Genomic DNA, 18,102 nt, shown 5'->3' with positions numbered 1-18,102 from the left:
TGCAATGTGTTTTGCACGTGCGTGATAAAAAACTGAATGTGGTACCCAGACCTGAACCCGGACTTCTTCACAGAAGTTCGGGTTTGGGTTAGATGCTGTGTAGAATGTATTATTTCCCCTTATAACATGGTTATAAGGGAAAATAATAGCATTCTGAATACAGACTGCATAGTACAATAGGGCTGGAGGGGTTAAAAAAATAAATAAATTTAACTCTCCTTAATCCACTTGTTCGCGCAGCCGCATCTCTTCTGTCTTCTTCTTTGAGGAATAGGACCATCACATCACTGCGCTCATCACATGGTCCATCACATGATCTTTTACCATGGTGATGGATCATGTGACGGACCATGTGATGAGCGTAGTGACGTCATCAAAGGTCCTTTTCCTCAAAGAAGAAGACAGAAGAGATGAGTTAAATTATTTTTATTTATTTTTTAACCCCTCCAGCCCTATTGTACTATGCAGTCTGTATTTAGAATGCTATTATTTTCCCTTATAACCATGTTATAAGGGAAAATAATAATGATCGAGTCTCCATCCCGATCGTCTCCTAGCAACCGTGCGTGAAAATCGCACCACATCCGCACTTGCTTGCGGATGTTTGCGATTTTCACACAGCCCCATTCACTTCTATGGGGCCTGCGTTGCGTGAAAAACGCACAAAATAGAGCTTGCTGCGATTTTCACACAACGCACAAGTGATGCGTGAAAATCACCGCTCATGTGCACAGACCCATAGAAATGAATGGGTCCGGATTCAGTGCGGGTGCAATGCGTTCACTTAACGCATTGCACTCGCGCGGAAAACTCGCCCGTGTGAAAGGGGCCTTAGGGTTGTCATGATACCAAAATGTTGATATTGCGATACTTGATACGATGCGAGAATAAAATAAAACACAAAAAGCCTGATGATTATTTAAACGTAAAACGTTTATTGAATTAAACAGAAAAACCTGCACCAGATCTCAGATTGTCAGAGATTTATATTGATTTTTACATGAAACAATTCTAATGTGGAGCCTTCACCTCATCTGCCTCACTCTAAGGCCTCATGCACACGACCGTTGTGTGCATCCGTGGCCGTTGTGCCGTTTTCCGTTTTTTTTCGCGGACCCATTGACTTTCAATGGGTCCGTGGAAAAATCGGAAAATGCACCGTTTTGAAGCCGAGACCGTGATCCGTGTATCCTGTCCGTCAAAAAAATAGGACCTGTCCTATTTTTTTGACGGATAACGGTTCACGGACCCATTCAAATCAATGGGTCCGTGAAAGAACACGGATGCCCACAAGATTGGCATCCGTGTCCGTGATCCGTGGCCGTAGGTTACTTTAATACAGACGGATCCGAAGATCCGTCTGCATAAAAGCTTTTTCAGAGCTGAGTTTTCACTTCGTGAAAACTCAGATCCGACAGTATATTCTAACACAGAGGCGTTCCCATGGTGATGGGGACGCTTCAGGTTAGAATATACTAAAAGAACTGTGTACATGACTGCCCCCTGCCCAGGGGGCAGTCATGTACACAGTTCTTTTAGTATATTCTAACCTGAAGCGTCCCCATCACCATGGGAACGCCTCTGTGTTAGAATATACTGTCGGATTTGAGTTTCACGATGTAACTCAAATCTGACGGTATATTCTAACATAGAGGCGTTCCCATGGGGATGGGGACGCTTCAAGTTAAAATATACCATCGGATTGGAGAAAACTCCGATCCTATGGTATATTAACTCCTGACTTTACATTGAAAGTCAATGGGGGACGGATCCGTTTGAAATTGCACCATATTGTGTCAACGTCAAACGGATCCGTCCCCATTGACTTGCATTGTAATTCAGGACGGATCCGTTTGGCTCCGCACGGCCAGGCGGACACCAAAACGACTTTTTTTTTCATGTCCGTGGATCCTCCAAAAATCAAGGAGGACCCACGGACGAAAAAACGGTCACGGAAAAACGGAACCCGTTTTTGCGGACTGCAAAAAAATACGGTCGTGTGCATGAGGCCTAAGTGTTGTGGTACTAAACTGGTGTACGCACGGTGACACATGATAGGGTTAATGTGAGACACTGGTCCAACCGTTCCTAGTGATGATAAAACCCTCATGTGCCTCATAATAACCTTACCAAGTAGCCATCTCCTTGCATGAGGTACATGAACAGTCACTTGCTATTAATGTTATTGGCACACAGTCTTATGAATTTTGACTTCCATCATTCCATGTGCCTCACATTAAGAGTCCATTCACATGTCCGCATTATGGGTCTGCATCCGTTCTGCAGTTTTGCGGAGCGGGTGCTGACCCATTCATTTTCAATGAGGCCACAAAAGATGCGGGGACAGCACACTGTGTGCTGTCTGCATCCGCAAAAAAATAGAACATGTCCTATTCTTGTCCGCAGCAACGACAAGAAAAGGCATTTCTATTACAGTGCGGGCCACGAAATGCGGAACGCACATGGCCGGTGCCCGTGTTTTGCGGATCTGCAATTTGCGGACCGCAAAACACTTGCTGACATGTGAATGGACCCTAATAATACGTGGCATGTATTCTTCAAGTCGCATTAACCCCACGTTGCCAATTTTTTGAGAAGGTACTTTGGGAGTCCTTTACTAATATTAATGTAAGGCACGTGGGGTCCACTCCAAAAGCATGTGCCCAGTGTGACATTAAAAATAAGTAACCCCCTTCATGTTTAAAACATGGCAATGGCAAGATTGGGATTAATAAGTCACATTAACCCCAATCTTGCTGGCTGCCTGGTACATATGTTTTTGCCTGCCTTTATTTTCAGGCAAACTAATCACTCTTGTAATGGGGCGGATACCTGCGCTGCTGCTGAGTGCGCACTGTCGGGCTGGGGCCCGGGCTGATGAGACTGAGGAGGACAGGATAGTCAGGAGGAGGGAAGGCTGCTGCTGTTCGCCACGTTCACTCACTCAGGCGGCGCAACAGAGGGGACCATCCCCAGTCCCTCCTCCTCCTTTTAATTATCTGAAAATTCATTAGTGGCAGTGGCGCGGGCAGCCTCAGAGCCCGCTGTTTTCATTTGTGGCAGTGGTGGCCATGTCCTAGGCGGGAGGGACTCCTTCTCCACTGTGCAGCTGAAGAAAATATGGTGTGCGGCACACGCCATGTTCTTCTTATCGCAATGAAGCAAATCCCAATATCGACTCAATACTGGTACAAAAGTATTGATTGAGTATAGAAATTTCGATACCTGATGCAACCCTACACCCAGTATGTAGTTTTTCTTGCATTTTAATATTGGGGAAAAAAAACAAATGTTTTCTTTGCATTGCCAAATTCTGACCCCCCCCCTATAACTTTTTCATTTTTATGTGTATGGAGCTGTATGAGGGTTTATGTTTTGCAAGGGCGATTTGTACTTTTTATTGATACAATTTTGAGGTGTGACTGTTTGATCACTTTTTATAAAAAAAATAATTGTGGGTGAATCAGCCATTTTGATTTTTTTTATCGCCATTTGCCGTATGAGATAAATATTTTTATATTTAGATAGTACAGGCGTTTTCACACACGGCGATGCCCTTTTAAAGTTTTTATTTTATTGTTCATTTGTTTTAATTTTGGGGAAAGGGGAATGATTAAAATGTTTTTTTTTCTATTTTCAAAACTTTTTTTCCCTCCTATTTTTACACTTTGTTATAGTTCCCATAGGGAACTATAACAATCAATAGATTGCTTTTCTCATAGACCCTAATGCATTAGCCACAGGCAGGCTCTCCATAGGAACTAGTGAGCGGCAGCCTCATAACCCTCAGGAGTACAGAGGCTACCACACTTACACTTACGAGACAGCTTGCTCCTGTTTTTTTACCTCCCAGATGCCGTGGTCACATTTCACCACAGCATCTGAGGGGTTAAATGTATGCGATTGCCGTTATCATCAATCGCATACATCAGTCCTGGGTACTTGCTGTTTGAAATAGCAGATACTCGGTTGCTATAGTGCCCGCTTCACTTGCGAGCAGGCACCATTTTTAAATACCCAACCTTCATCGTACATTAACGCGAGGGGGTTGAGAAGGGCTTAAAAGAGGACCTTTCATAGGTCTGAACATTGTAAGGTAACTATCTGGACATGTAGAGCGGTGCCCAGGGATCTCACTGCACTTACTATTATCCCTGGGTGCCGCTCCGTTCGCCCACTGTGGCCCCCGTTGCGGGAGAAGGCAACAGGGCCACAACGGGCGAACGGAGCGGCACCCAGGGATAATAGTAAGTGCAGTGAGATCCCTGGGCGCCGCTTTACATGTCCAGATAGTTATCTTACAATGTTCGGACCCATGAAAGGTCCTTTTTTAAAGGCTATATACACCTTTTGGCAGCATTTTTTTTTTTTTTATGATGGCATTTTTACTAAAAATCTTTTTTTTTAATTGGTCTTCATTAAAAATATTCAGCTGTCCTTCTAGCTGTGTGAATGGTACTTTAACTTTTTTGCCGGTTATCTAATAAATTTGGGGGTCATTTATCAAACTGGTGTAAATTATAACTGGCTTAGTTGTCCATAGCAACTCTGGTTGCTATGGGCAACTAAGTCAATTCTACTTTACACCAGTTTGATAAATGACCCCACCCTATCTCTAATTGACTAAGAGGTCATAAACGCTTATCTTACTGATAATAATGTGACTTAAATAAGACTTGAGCTATCATGTTTATAAAGGTCAGAGATAAGGAGCCATCAGCTGAGCTGCCTGATGGAACAGAGTCTAAACAGACTGTAGGCTACTAGACAATATAATTTTTAAAAAGACCAATTGAAAAAATTATTTTTAGCTCAAAATGACTACAGTGTAGTTATAAAAAAAAATTGTCTGCAAAGGTGTACATAGCCTTTAAGGCTCATTGATTCTCATAGGGAGTGAAGCCTGGCTGTCTAGTCTGTTCCCACAGAAGAACTGGCTGTGTTAGGCATGAGAACATAAAGTTCATAAATGTAGACTCCTGTCCACTGAAAGCACTTAGAGTGGGCACATAGTAACATAGTACATAAGGCCGAAAAAAGACATTTGTCCATCCAGTTCGGCCTGTTATCCTGCAAGTTGATCCAGAGGAAGGAAAAAAAACCCTGTGAGGTAGAAGCCAATTTTCCCCACTTTAGGGGAATAAAAAATTCCTTCCCGACTCCAATCAGGCAATCAGACCAACTCCTTGGATCAACGACCCCTCTCTAGTAGCTATAGCCTGTAATATTATTACACTCCAGAAATACATCCAGGCCCCTCTTGAATTCCTTTATTGTACTCACCATCACCACCTCCTCAGGCAGAGAGTTCCCATAGTCTCACTGCTCTTACCGTAAAGAATCCTCTTCTATGTTTGTGTACAAACCTTCTTTCCTCCAGACGCAGAGGATGTCCCCTCGTCAGTCACAGTCCTGGGGATAAATAGATGATGGGAGAGATCTCTGTACTGACCCCTGATATATTTATACATAGTTATTAGATCTCCCCTCAGTCCTCTTTTTTCTAAAGTGAATAACCCTAATGTTGATAATCTTTCAGGGTACTGTAGTTGCCCCATTCCGGTTATAACTTTAGTTGCCCTCCTCTGGACCCTCTCCAGCTCTGCTATGTCTGCCTTGTTTGCAGGAGCCCAGAACTGTACACAGTACTCCATGTGTGGTCTGACTAGCGATTTGTAAAGTGGTAGGACTATGTTCATATCACGGGAATCTATGCCCCTTCTGATGCAACCCATTATCTTATTGGCCTTGGCAGCAGCTGCCTGACACTGGTTTTTGCAGCTTAGTTTGCTGTTTATTAAAATTCCTAGATCCTTTCCCATGTCAGTGTTACCGAGTGTTTTACCATTTAGTATGTACGGGTGACTTGCATTATTCCTTCCCATGTTCATAACCTTACATTTGTCAGTGTTAAACCTCATCTGCCACTTATCTGCCCAAGCCTCCAATCTATCCAGATCCCTCTGTAGTAGTATACTGTCCTCTTCAGTGTAAATTACTTTACACAGTTTAGTGTCATCTGCGAAAATTGATACTTTACTATGCAAGCCTTTTACAAGATCATTAATAAATACATGAACATGAGAACTGGACCATGGAGCAATAGTCAGGCCTGATTCAGCTGTCCGGTGCCCGCACTTTCCAGTTTTTCACCAGAATAAAGCTGCAAATATTACTTTATAGTGAATGCCGCTAGTCATTTTTTCTTTATTCGTGGATTTGTACTTCTTCCTGGTTGTTCCACTTCTGGCTTTGCCTGAAAATCCAGCAGGTAGATCTACTTCAAAACCTTGTCCACAAACTCTGCGTGGGCATACCCTTACTGCGTACTCTTATAGTAGCATACATATGACCTTGTCAAGTGCATGAGACCATCTTTGACTACTGAACTGGAAAATTGTGTTAAAGTGACCTGTTCAGAATAAACTGGACCTTCAGGAGTTGGTATGGGAATTTATCAATGGTGCCAGTTCTATTCCCGAAGGTTAGGCTGAGAACTTTTGCAGGCAGCAGAGATGGGTTCAAACCATATAATTTTGGCTATTGTATTTTTAAGTGTTTTACTTTACACTGAGTAATGAATATTTTGTATTCTTACCCAAGGGAACAGATGAATGTGATGTTGATGGATGCAGCTTCAAAGTTTTAATTACAAACCAAACCAACTATTGTTTTCGGGTACAAGGCAGATCAGATTCTGTCCCTATGACTATTGAAAAATCAAAAGAAACCTGCGTAAATTTTACTGTACAAAATGGTAAGCAATGAATATGCAATGCTATTCTTATTACAATGTACTGTCAACAACTTGTGTCCTTCCAGATGGATAAAAAATATATGACCAGAAAAGACAATTTACTGTAGTTCTGTCGAGGGAAATTTATCAACTTATTTACGCCACTAGTCACAGACTATGATGCATGCCGTGTGTGCAATAATTTGGGACTTAGCGTAGCCCCCCAGATTTAGGCCTCATGCACACGACGGTTGTTTTTCTCGGCCTCCGTTCCGTTTTTTTTTTTTTTTCGGATAGGTTGGGGACCCATTCATTTCAATGGGTCAGCAAAAAAAATGCTCATGGTTCATGCGTTTGTGTTCCGCGTCCGTTGTCCGTGTTTCCCTTCAGCCCAAAAAATAGTGCTCTTACTGTCCTACTTTTTTCACATTTGCGGACAAGGATAGGCATTTATTACAAGGGATCTGTGGAAAAAAACGGATCCTCCAAAAAAAAAAAAAAAAACGGGTGCCGCATCCGTTTTTTTGGCCGGACGCACAATTTGCAGACGCAAAAAACAACTGTCGTGTGCATGAGGCCTTACTGTGGCTTACACCAGAAACTTTTAAAGTTTATAGCTGAATATACAGCCCCCGGCTGGTGTAGACTTCAGTTTCTGGAGCACGGACTGCTAATTTATTAAAAGACCTATTAATAAAAAGGGGTTTCTCCCTCTGGTGCATTTGGGAACACCAGTCTTGATAAATGTCCCTCAGGGTCCTTTTGTGGTGATGACGCCAGAGGAGGTTTTCAGCTCTGCAGTTATTTAGTCAGCAGAGCATTGGTGACTTGTATGCACAGTGGGGGAGATTTATCAAATCTAGTGTAAAAGAAAACTGGCCTAGTTACCCTTAGCAACCTATCCGATACATTTCATTTTTCAGAGCTCCTTTGGAAAATGAAAAGTGGAATTTGGTTGCGCCTCAGTACGATGACCCTGCTCTGCAACTTTATGTGGCCTCCCACTTCATGGCTGCGTTGGCTTCATGGCATGGTTGAATGTGGAAAATCTCAAGAAATGTCACAAACTGACTCGTTACAACAGTGGCATCATATTGCAACACCACGCTGGAATTCAGTGAGCGCTACATGACAACCCATTCTTTCACAAATATCTGTAAGACCTCTTTTACACAAGTGAGTGTCTCCCTACGGACTCGCAGCGAGGCACCTGTCCTGAACTCCCAGCATTGATGGGGTCGCATAGCTTTATATTGATTTATGGTGCTATGTAACCCTTACAGTTCTGGAATGTATTGAATAACACTGACAGCATTATGTCAGTGTTATCCAATACATTCCAGACGTCTATGGGTTACATAGCACCATAAATCAATATAATGCTATGTGACCCCGGCAGTGCTGGAAGTTCAGGCCGGGTGCCTCGCTGCGGACAGTCGCTCATCTGAAAGGGGTCTAAAGGCAGGCTGCATGGCTAGTGACTGGATTTTATACACCTGTGGCAATGGGACTGAATGTAACACCTGAATTCAGTTATTAAGTACCTTTCTTCATATAGTGTATCCGAAATTGACTGGTATTAAACTGCCTAGACTGTGTCTTATTGATTATTGAATTTTATTTTATTTCTTCTAGGGATTTCTCCAAAAAAATTATATACCATAATTGTACCCATTTCTATTGTGGTGTTTATTATACTAGTTGTAAGTTGCTTCCTCATAAAGCGGAAAATACAAGCCAAAACCATGCTCCCACTGTCATTGGTAAGTTGAATCTGTAGGGTATGACCACGCAACTCGGTTGTGAGCCATTTGGGGGCACAGCCGACTGCAGTTGAGTATCGTGCAGCTAGTTAGGCCACAGCTGCCTCTTATTTAACTAATGAAGACTGCACTGTATAGTTCATGGACAACCCCCTTAACAATGCAGGCTGGCTATACAGTGCGGTCTTCATTAGTTAACCCTTAGGATACCGTGAGCCATAACTTTTTTTATATTTCCAGTCACATAGCTGTATGAGGGCTTTTTTTTGCGGGACTGGTTGTACTTTCTAATACCACCATTAATTATGGCATAAAATGTAGTGGGAAGAGGGTGGGGGAAAAACTCAATCCCACCACCGTTTTACGGGTTTTGTTCCCACAGCGTTTTGTTTACAGCAAAACTGACCAATGCCCTTCATTCCCCGGGTCAGTTTGATTATAATACTCCATATGTATAGGTTTTTTATGTGTAAATAGTGTAAAATATAAATGTAAAATTTGAGATTATTATATATTTTTTTTACATCACCATATTCTGACCCCCATTACCTTTTTATACTTATGTCTACTGAGCTGTTTAGGGGCTCATTATTTGCGGGACAATTCATTGTTTTTATTGATACCATTTTGGAGTGTGCGTTACTTTTGGATCACATTTTATTAAATTTTTGGGCTAAGAGAAGCAATGAAAAAATGGCAAATCGGCCATTTTGATCCTTTTTTCCGTTACGCCATTCGCCGTATTGGATTTAAATTTTTTTTTAATGTTATGGGCGTTTTTGGTTGCGGTGACACCCAGGATGTTGTTATTTAGTTATTTTTATTATAAGGAAAGGGGGGTGATTTTTATATTTTTTATATATTTTTAAAGGCTCATAAATGATCTTATATATAAATGATCTTTTTGCTCATTTTCTTATGTTGGCCTGCCATCTGGTGGCCAAAATAAGAATTGCAGCATTAATGGTCTGAATTTCTTCATAGAGATTCAGAGCATTCAGTGCATGTACTGAAGTCCCGATTGGCCGCATGGGGCTTCAGTACTAAACTGGTCACGGCATCGAAAGCATTTAATTACCGCAATCGGCATTATTGCCCGTTGCGGTAATTAGCCACAGGTCTCTGCTGTTTGAAACAGCAGAAAATTGCCGGCTGCACGCCCGAGCGGGCGTCATGCTTGTACATGTACGGCGCTGGTAACGAAAGGGTTAAATGAGTCAGCTGTGGTCTAATTGCCCATGGTACTTGACCACAGCACAGCCGCACCCTGAACGGCTCACAACAGTGCTGTGTGGTTGTACCCTTAGTGTTTTTATGTATTAACAGTTTGCAAAAGACAAAGCGTAAAATCTAACGTAAAAGAAGTCTATGGAAACCACTGTAATAAATCTGAGAAAGCTTTAACCCCTACTGCTTCACTTCTTCAGCATGAGCTTTATAGTATACATGGGCACTGCGATTGCTAGAATTAAGTTACACAGTGACAGCCCATTCCTTACAAAGAACCTCAGGGCCTCCCTGTTATAATACCTAGCAAAGCTAACTGTAGGTATGCTGTATCACATCCCTGTGCATATTTTTATGCACAGGCATAATGTACTGACATAAAAAGATGCATATGAGTATAGTGATTGGAAAAAATAAAAAAATGAATACCAAGTAAATGGTAATGTGAATGCAACCCTGAAAAAAATAAAACTATGTAGAGGCAGATATTAAAAAATATTACACAGAGAAGCAAAAATTTATAAAAAATAATCTAGTCCTTAAAGGGTTTTTTCCCATGTCAGACAATAAGAGCATATTGCTAGGGTATTTCCCCATTGTCTGATAGGTGCGGGTCCCACCTCTGGGACTTGCACCTATTTCGTAAATTCATCCGGTAAAGTGAAGGAGGGCTTACCGCGCATGCACTGGCTCGGCTATTTCCGTCGGCCACATAGAAATGAATGGAAGTTGTGGCTGCGCAAGTGCAGTGCTCTCCCATTCATTTCTATGGGGATTCGACAATAGCCAAGTGTGCTGCTCGGCTGTTTTCATTGGGCCATTGGGAACTCTTGGTGGTGGCCGAACCCGGCACTGCTGGCTGCCACTTTCCCGGCTTCGTTTTTGGCTGCATTTATGAGATGGGTGCGGGTCATCCGATTTATTATAAATATTATTCAGGTTTTTATTATAAACCTCATTTTTATCTTCAAGCTGAAATGAATGAGAGGGAAATGTCGTATACTATTAACTTCTCCAGGTAGTGATGGGATACTTCCCTTTCCCAAGAGACTGATGCCTATCGATCCTTTTAAAGGGAACCTGTCATCACCTTTCTGCTGACCTCACCGAGGGCAGTATAACTTAGAGACAGAAATGCTGATGTCAGCGGTGTGTCACTCATGAGATAATAGTAAGTGGTTGCTGTGAACCAGCATCACAATCATTGCAGCCCAGGCCTTGAAAAGAGTCACGGCCACCTGAGAAGAGTCCTGGTTATTCATAATCTCCTGCTCTCCCTGTCCACCTGCTGATGACTGACAGTCTTCTACCTACCTAGTTCTAGGTCTTTCTCTCTAGGAGAGAGCTGCCCGTCATCAGCAGATGGGTGGGAGAGCAGGAGATTATGAATAACCAGGACTCTTCTCAGGTGGCCGTGACTCTTTTCTAGGCCTGGGCTGCAATGATTATGATGCTGGTTCTCAGCAACCTCTTACTTTTAGCTCATGAGTGACACACCGCTGACATCAGCATTTCTGTCATTTTTTTATCCTGCCCTCAGTACGGTCAGCATAAAGCTGATGACATGTTCCCTTTTAAGCTAGCCATACACATTGCATAAATATTGGCCGAACCTACTAATTTTAGTGATACCAGCCTACCATGTAATGCGTATGGGAGGCTCAGCATGATGAGCTACTGATAGGAGGCGCTCAGTCTTGCCTCTATAATCCACTGGATATGCAGAGGGATCCCTGGAGTGGTGTTCTAGCTGCTTCTAAGCTGCATCTTCTATTCTGCTTCTCAGATGAGATACTAGGCAAGTGACAAGAGACTGCATACGGTAACTGAACTTGCTCAGTATCTCCTCTGACAAGCAGAGAAGATGCTGCAGTTGAATCAGCATGTTGGGTATCTCTCGGTACCCGAATTATCAGCGAAAGGACTGTGCTTGTGTGCCCACCTTGGCACATTTACTGAAGTTTACTGAAAGTCTGTTCAATAGAAAGAGCAGATAGAAGTATGGGGATATGGTGTATAAGCATTTTTTTAAAAGTTTAAATACAAAAGCTGTAATTAAGGGCTGGATATTTTTTTTAGAAACAATGGGGGAGATTTAGCATTCAGTTTGTGTCAAAAAAGTGGTATTAAAAAGTCACAAACACTTTTCAGAAAGGCGGCATCTTCTGTCAGTGCAGGGATATCAAGAACAGCGCAGAAAGTGCTGGTCTTCATAAACCTTTCCCAAGATTTTTCATGGGATAACCCATTTAAAATGGAGGCCCTAGCCCTTTGTTTCAGGTTTCCAGTTACATGCAGTGTCTTTCTTCTAAACACGTTGCCATAAAACTATTAAAACTAAATCAATCTTTTTACTGCTATTCCATTTTACAGAACTCGGTCACAAAAGCCATGACGACACGAGATTATTTGCCATCTGATCGATTGACCAAGTATGATCAAGTGTCCATATCTCCAGTTGACTCTCCTGAAGAGAAGATGACTCCAGAAGAGACAAATAAGGACCTGAATATGTCCGATGATTCAGACACCAGAGAGAGTATCGACAATGGATATCACAGCTCTGTAGGAGAAACTGAGCGGAAGTCAGATGAAGACCAGAGTGGAAAAGAAGAGGCAAGCAGCAGCAAAAACTACTATCGTACTGAAAATAGTGATTCTCTCCTTGTTTGTGTGAAAGAGGAGGACGTTCCTGAGCAGGAGCCGCTCAGAGACCTAAAACCAGTAACAAACTCTTATGGATATGACAAGCCCCACTGTCCTTTGTAAACTGAGGTATAAAACATTGAGGAGGTCTCAAATCTAATAATTCCAGGAGCTAGGAATATGTAAATAAGCCTTCTAATGTAACAAAATGGCTTCCAAGCAGAAGAAAAACATTGCTTTCAAGGGTGAGCATTTTTTCCTGGTTTTGAAGCATTGTAGAATATGGTGATGATGAAGAGCGTAATTATATACTTAATGCAACATTTACGCATGCCTATGATGAGGGGGAGAAACAAACACCTGTTGGTTCAGTATCTATATACGGTTCGACCAGCAACATCTAGCATTTACATTGCGCTTTTTTCACCCACAGTACTCAGCGCAGCTTGGAATTTCCTCTTATATGTAGAGTAATGTAGCAAATGAATTAAGGCCGTCATCTAGACACTCACCCTAGCACCGACTAGAGTCACCGACAGAGGAAGCCAGTGAACCTGGAGTGTGGTAGGAAAGCTAAGTACTCAGAGGAAACCTACACAAACAAGGGGGAGAGCTTACAAACTCTATGGCAAGAATCAAACCCAGGGCCGCAGCAATGCAAGACAACAGTACTAACTACTGAGCCACTGTGGTGCTTTCCAAAGACTGTTCCGGATGATGAAGTTAGAGGGAGAGCAAATGCAGCCTTTGCTGACTCATGGGGAACAGTTAGAAATGTTCTTTGGTGCTTTTAAAGGGAACCTGTCATCAACTTTCTGCTGACCTCACTGAGGGCAGTATAACTTAGAGACAGAAATGCTGATGTCAGCGGTGTGTCACTCATGAGATAATAGTAAGTGGTTGCTGAGAACCAGCATCATAATCATTGCAGTATAGGCCTTGAAAAGAGTCAAATCTACCTGAGAAGAGTCCAGGTTATTATAATCTCCTGCTCTCTCGTCCATCTGCTGATGATTGGCAGTTCTCTCCTAGAGAGAAAGGGAGAAAACTGAAGACTGTTAGTCCTCAGCAGGTAGAGCAGGAATTCATGAATAACCATGACTCTTCTCAGGTGGCCGTGACTCTTTTCCAGGCCCAGTCTGCAATGATTGTGATGTTGGTTCTCGGCAACCACTTACCACTTATAAATGACAGACCGCTGAAATCATCTCACCCGTCTCTACTTTATTCTGCCGTTAGTATGGGCAGCATAAAGGTGATTACAGGTGCCCTTTAAGAAGCTAATGTGATTTACTTCTGGCTACTTTGTAGCTGTATTAGTTTGATCCCGTTGTTGCATTATTTTTTTATTTTTTTATTTTTTTGTACAACCTATTTATTAACTTCTAAAGTATCACTCCTGCTTTTACTACATTTGTCAGTCTTTTTTAATAGGCATGTTTTGTGAGATTTACAAAGCAAACTCTGCACCAGATTTATTCTATGGTTTAGACACCTTTTACACCTCACTAGACTGATTTGTACAGTCCCTAGTGACGGTGATGTGACTAACAGGAGTTGTAAAGTAAGCCAGCCAGAGGAGGGGTAAGGAAAACTGTTGAACGTGTCTAGCCAACTGAGCCCAAATTATCACAGTGCCACTGTAGTAGGTTTGTCAAAGCTTCTACCTGTCTCATCTAGTTTTATGCTGTGTAAATATGTCAGTATTAGTAAATCTGCTATTTTATTGATAATCTTGTTTTCCTCTCTAACTGACTTGTCATAGCCTTGTATCCTATGCTATAGAGCCCACTCAGGACACCCTGAGCTCACATAATACCAGGGACTAAGCAGCAGTGAAGACAGAGCTAAAACACATCTGTCACCATACTGGCTAGTCCATTTGTGTGTATGCAGATTAACCCTATGTCTGTAGTCACCTACACCAAGCAATGCATACTTTGAAGCGTGGAATATCTTCATGTAAGCCATATAATGCAGACATGTACTGAAATTACTCAGGATTTTCTTTGAATGAATAAAATTAATTTTTTTTCCTGTTAATATATGTAAGGAAATTGCATAATTGTAAAGAATATTTACACTGACATTTCTGCTTTTATAATTTCCGAAATATTCCCTATTTTTTAAATTTTTTTAAATGTTGGATAGTTGCAGGGCTGAACACTTTTCTGGAGGCAATAAATGGAGAAAATTTCTGCTGACTCTTATGGTTGGAATTACATATTGCCCAGATTCAAAAGAGAACAAACTGACTCCTGTAGCAGTGCATTTCCCAAAGGGTACATTTGTCCATAAATGTTAAACTGTTTCCTAATAAAATTAAAGAATCCTGTACTTTTTGTGACATCAGCACTTGATGGATCCCTTTTCTCACGTGAAAGCAGGTCCCCTACTACTAAAGAAAAAAATCACTTCCTAACAACTGGAAAGTACACTAAAAGTGGTTGGCCCACCTGGGATATGGATGGCATATTGTTAGTATATCCCATTAATGTCAGATAGCCGTGGGTCCCACCAGGGGTGCACCTAGCCTTTCTGCTGCCTGCGGCGAAAAATAATTTTCTTAACCTAACCCCCTTCCCTTCAGCCCATGGCCCTTTGGCTGCCCCTCTCTTGCCCCTACCTGTTGCTGCTTGAGGCGTCATTGGTGGAGCACCCCTGGGTCCCACCTCAAAATGGGCGTGCTCTCCATTCATCAGTATAGGAATTCCAAAAATAGCCTAGCAAGCGTGTTTAGCTATTTTCAGAAGTCCCATCGCAGTGAATGGAGAGCGCACCACACAAGTGTGACCATCTTTTTATTCATCACTGAGGGGCTGATGGAAATAACCGAGCCAGCGGTGAACAGAGGTTGTTGGCCTAATACTTGTTTGGCTAGCTGATATCTGTCTTGACCCTAACATGCATGAGAAAAAAAGGATCAGGCATATTGAAATCCAACAGCCTGATCCTTCTCTCCCCTGTCATCTTCTGGGTAGAGTTTAAACTCCATCATACACATTAATTGGTTGAATGGTTTTGCTGAAATTGGCGGGTTCAGCCTACATTAATTTTAATATGCATGACCAGCATTACACCATGCCTCAGCTAGCAGTGCTATATCACTTCTATTAATTACTTTGATTCATGTTTAACTCTTTTCTTACCACGCCACATAAATCAATGGGCTGAAGAACAGTCCCTGTGCTTCCAGACCATTAATTTAGGTAATGAGTTTGATGGCACTGCGCTCCCTTGCACACTAACAGCCTGATCCTGTACTCTGACAGAGAACTGGACAACAACACCTCCTGCATCACTGTTCTTGGGGTCCCTGAAACATACTCTGTATAACGGCCACATTTTCTGTACCGACTATAGCTTGTCTGATCCAAACGTACTGCTCCATAGTGAGCTATGATGCTGTCAGTTCCAGCCCGAATGGCAGGGGTAGACTGCCCATAGGCCATTACAGGGTGATTCCCAGTGGGTCGTTTGAGATCGCTGCACAACCTCCGGTCAGGTACATAACAGTCTGGGGCCATCAGGTGCTTATGTGTCCAGGTGGCAGCCGCTGGTGTCCTCCTGGATTGAACTGTCTCACTGTCCTCAGGATGGTGACATAGTTGAATACTGCATTGGGTAATAGGAGCCTTCCTGCCCACTGCACTATCATTGCATGCATTTTTAAGGGTGTGTATATGTGTAAGTGTGAGAAAGAGGGGTTGTCAGGGTTTTAGTTTTTTGGTTGTACAATATGCCGCAACTAGGGTGGCTACACTTTTTTCTGACTTGCTTGAAAAGGGGTTGCGGTTTATCAAAAGGGTTGAGCCCTAAGATGCACCATTTTGTACTAAAATTGCACACCAAGGGGGGCGTGGCCAACTGCCGTAATGGCTGGATGCATCTAAGAGCAGCTCCGGCTCCCACCAGCTATCCTGAGCCATCCTGACTCCTACATTTGCCGAATTGCCGAATTCCTGATCAGTCTTAAAAATGCCTGATCAGTCGAAAAAATGCATTGAAATGCCGGATCCGTCTTTCCGGTGTCATCCGGCAAAAACGGATCCGGCATTTATTTTTTCACCTTTTTTTCAGTCTGCGCATGCGCATACCGGAAGGACGGATCCGGCATTCCGGTATTCTGAATGCCGGATCCGGCACTAATACATTCCTATGGGAAAAAATGCCTGATCAGGCATTCAGGCAAGTCTTCAGTTTTTTTAGCCGGAGATAAAACCGTAGCATGCTACGGTTTTCTCTTTTGCCTGATCAGTCAAAACGACTGAACTGAAGACATCCTGATGCAAACTGAACGGATTACTCTCCATTCAGAATGCATGGGGACATACCTGATCAGTTCTTTTCCGGTATAGAGCCCCTGTGACGGAACTCTATGCCGGAAAAGAACAACGCAAGTGTGAAAGTAGCCTAACGGATGAAGAATGGAGCGAGGTCCTGGAAGCCCCAATAGCTGTATCTCCATCCCTCACTTATAGAATGATACAACTCTTTATATTGCATAGGTGTTACCTCACCCCGACTAGGCTTTTCAAAATGGGTAGGAGGCCACACACAGGATGCCACAGATGTGACTGTAGTTACATTCAATCATTCTGGAGGGAGGTAGTGGATGTCATTTCTTCCCTGATTCCAGATAATTTAGAAGTCTGCCGCAAAGTTTGCCTTCTGGGAATTATTGATGATGATTCAAGATCACGCTATACTCTTACCTTTATCAGGGAGGCCCTTTTCCTAGCTAGGAAAGCTATTGCTCTTAAAAGGATGGCGGACAGGCCCCCTACGATTAGTCAACGGAAAGTCCTTGTTAACAATATCATTCCCTTTGAGAAAATGATCTACTCCCGTAGAGGATGCCCCCAGAAATTCCAAAAGATATGGGGACCGTGGTGTGATTCTCCTCTGACTGCCACGACAGTCCATTTACACTCTATAGCCTAGTCACCCTGCTTTGTCCATCACATAGTTTCAGAAATTCAGTTTGGTGTTCACTGAAAAGATTCATAACACGATGTATAATGTTAAAATGGATGTTTATTGACATGTTGTACTATTGATATGTCTTGACTATTAACGATTTGATGAAAAAAAAATCTTTCTTTTTGTCTTTTTCCTTATGCACTGTAAATGCGTAAATCACTGTATTTATCTTTGATCTATTGTATTTCTTGCTTGTCATTTTTCAATAAAGCGAGTTTAAAAAAAAAATTGCACACCAATTATGGCGTAAACATTTTCTCTCATAGTAAGCCATCCAATAGTTGGTATAGAGTCAGACAACATTTCTACCCCTGCTCCACATTTATCATCCACTCTAAGTGTATGCCATCTATAGGATTAGTAAATCTGGTGCAGGGAAGAAGTGCCACCTGGATGTGAAGAAGACGAATCGGCTGAGGAAGTGACATTCTGGGTCATGGTATTCTTGTGAATATCACTTTGAAATGTACCACCTACTTGCAGACCAAATACTCTCTTTCTGGGTAACTATTACCTAATGGTGGCCTGCCATATTGCAAAAAATTGTTTGATAAACATAACAAAAGTTCAAGTTGTTGACTTGACCTCAAAATTGCCCTTGTAATCAGCAGCAGGTGTTTACTGTAACATACAGCAAGGATACTGCTGTAACAGCTAAGGATGGAACGCCCATCCTGGCCATTTAGCCCCTTAGATGCCAGGGTTAGCCCCACGATGAAGTCACTTGGTGGCAATAGTTTACCACGG

The 18,102-nt window shown here is 42.4% G+C and overlaps 1 protein-coding gene across 3 annotated transcripts in view; it reads left to right on the top strand.

Annotated features, from left to right (window-relative positions):
• Positions 1-13,197, top strand: part of IFNGR1 (interferon gamma receptor 1) — a 37,801-nt gene extending 24,604 nt beyond the window's left edge. For 2 of the 3 annotated variants that reach the window (XM_040429205.1, XM_040429204.1), the window contains exons 5-7: positions 6,604-6,757; positions 8,372-8,499; positions 12,100-13,196. In XM_040429205.1, the coding sequence (XP_040285139.1) occupies positions 6,604-6,757; positions 8,372-8,499; positions 12,100-12,495 (678 nt within the window). In that variant the 3' untranslated portion in view covers positions 12,496-13,196. Of the gene's footprint in view, positions 1-6,603; positions 6,758-8,371; positions 8,500-12,099 lie in introns of all 3 variants that reach the window. The other variant, XR_005778422.1, reaches the window with a different exon arrangement.
• The last annotated feature ends 4,905 nt before the right edge of the window (positions 13,198-18,102 follow it).

Source organism: Bufo bufo, chromosome 4 (genome assembly GCF_905171765.1).
Source record: "Bufo bufo chromosome 4, aBufBuf1.1, whole genome shotgun sequence".
Classification (NCBI taxonomy): Eukaryota; Metazoa; Chordata; class Amphibia; order Anura; family Bufonidae; genus Bufo; species Bufo bufo.
Note: the sequence above shows the minus strand (reverse complement) of the source record. Positions and strands in the feature narration are given on the sequence as shown.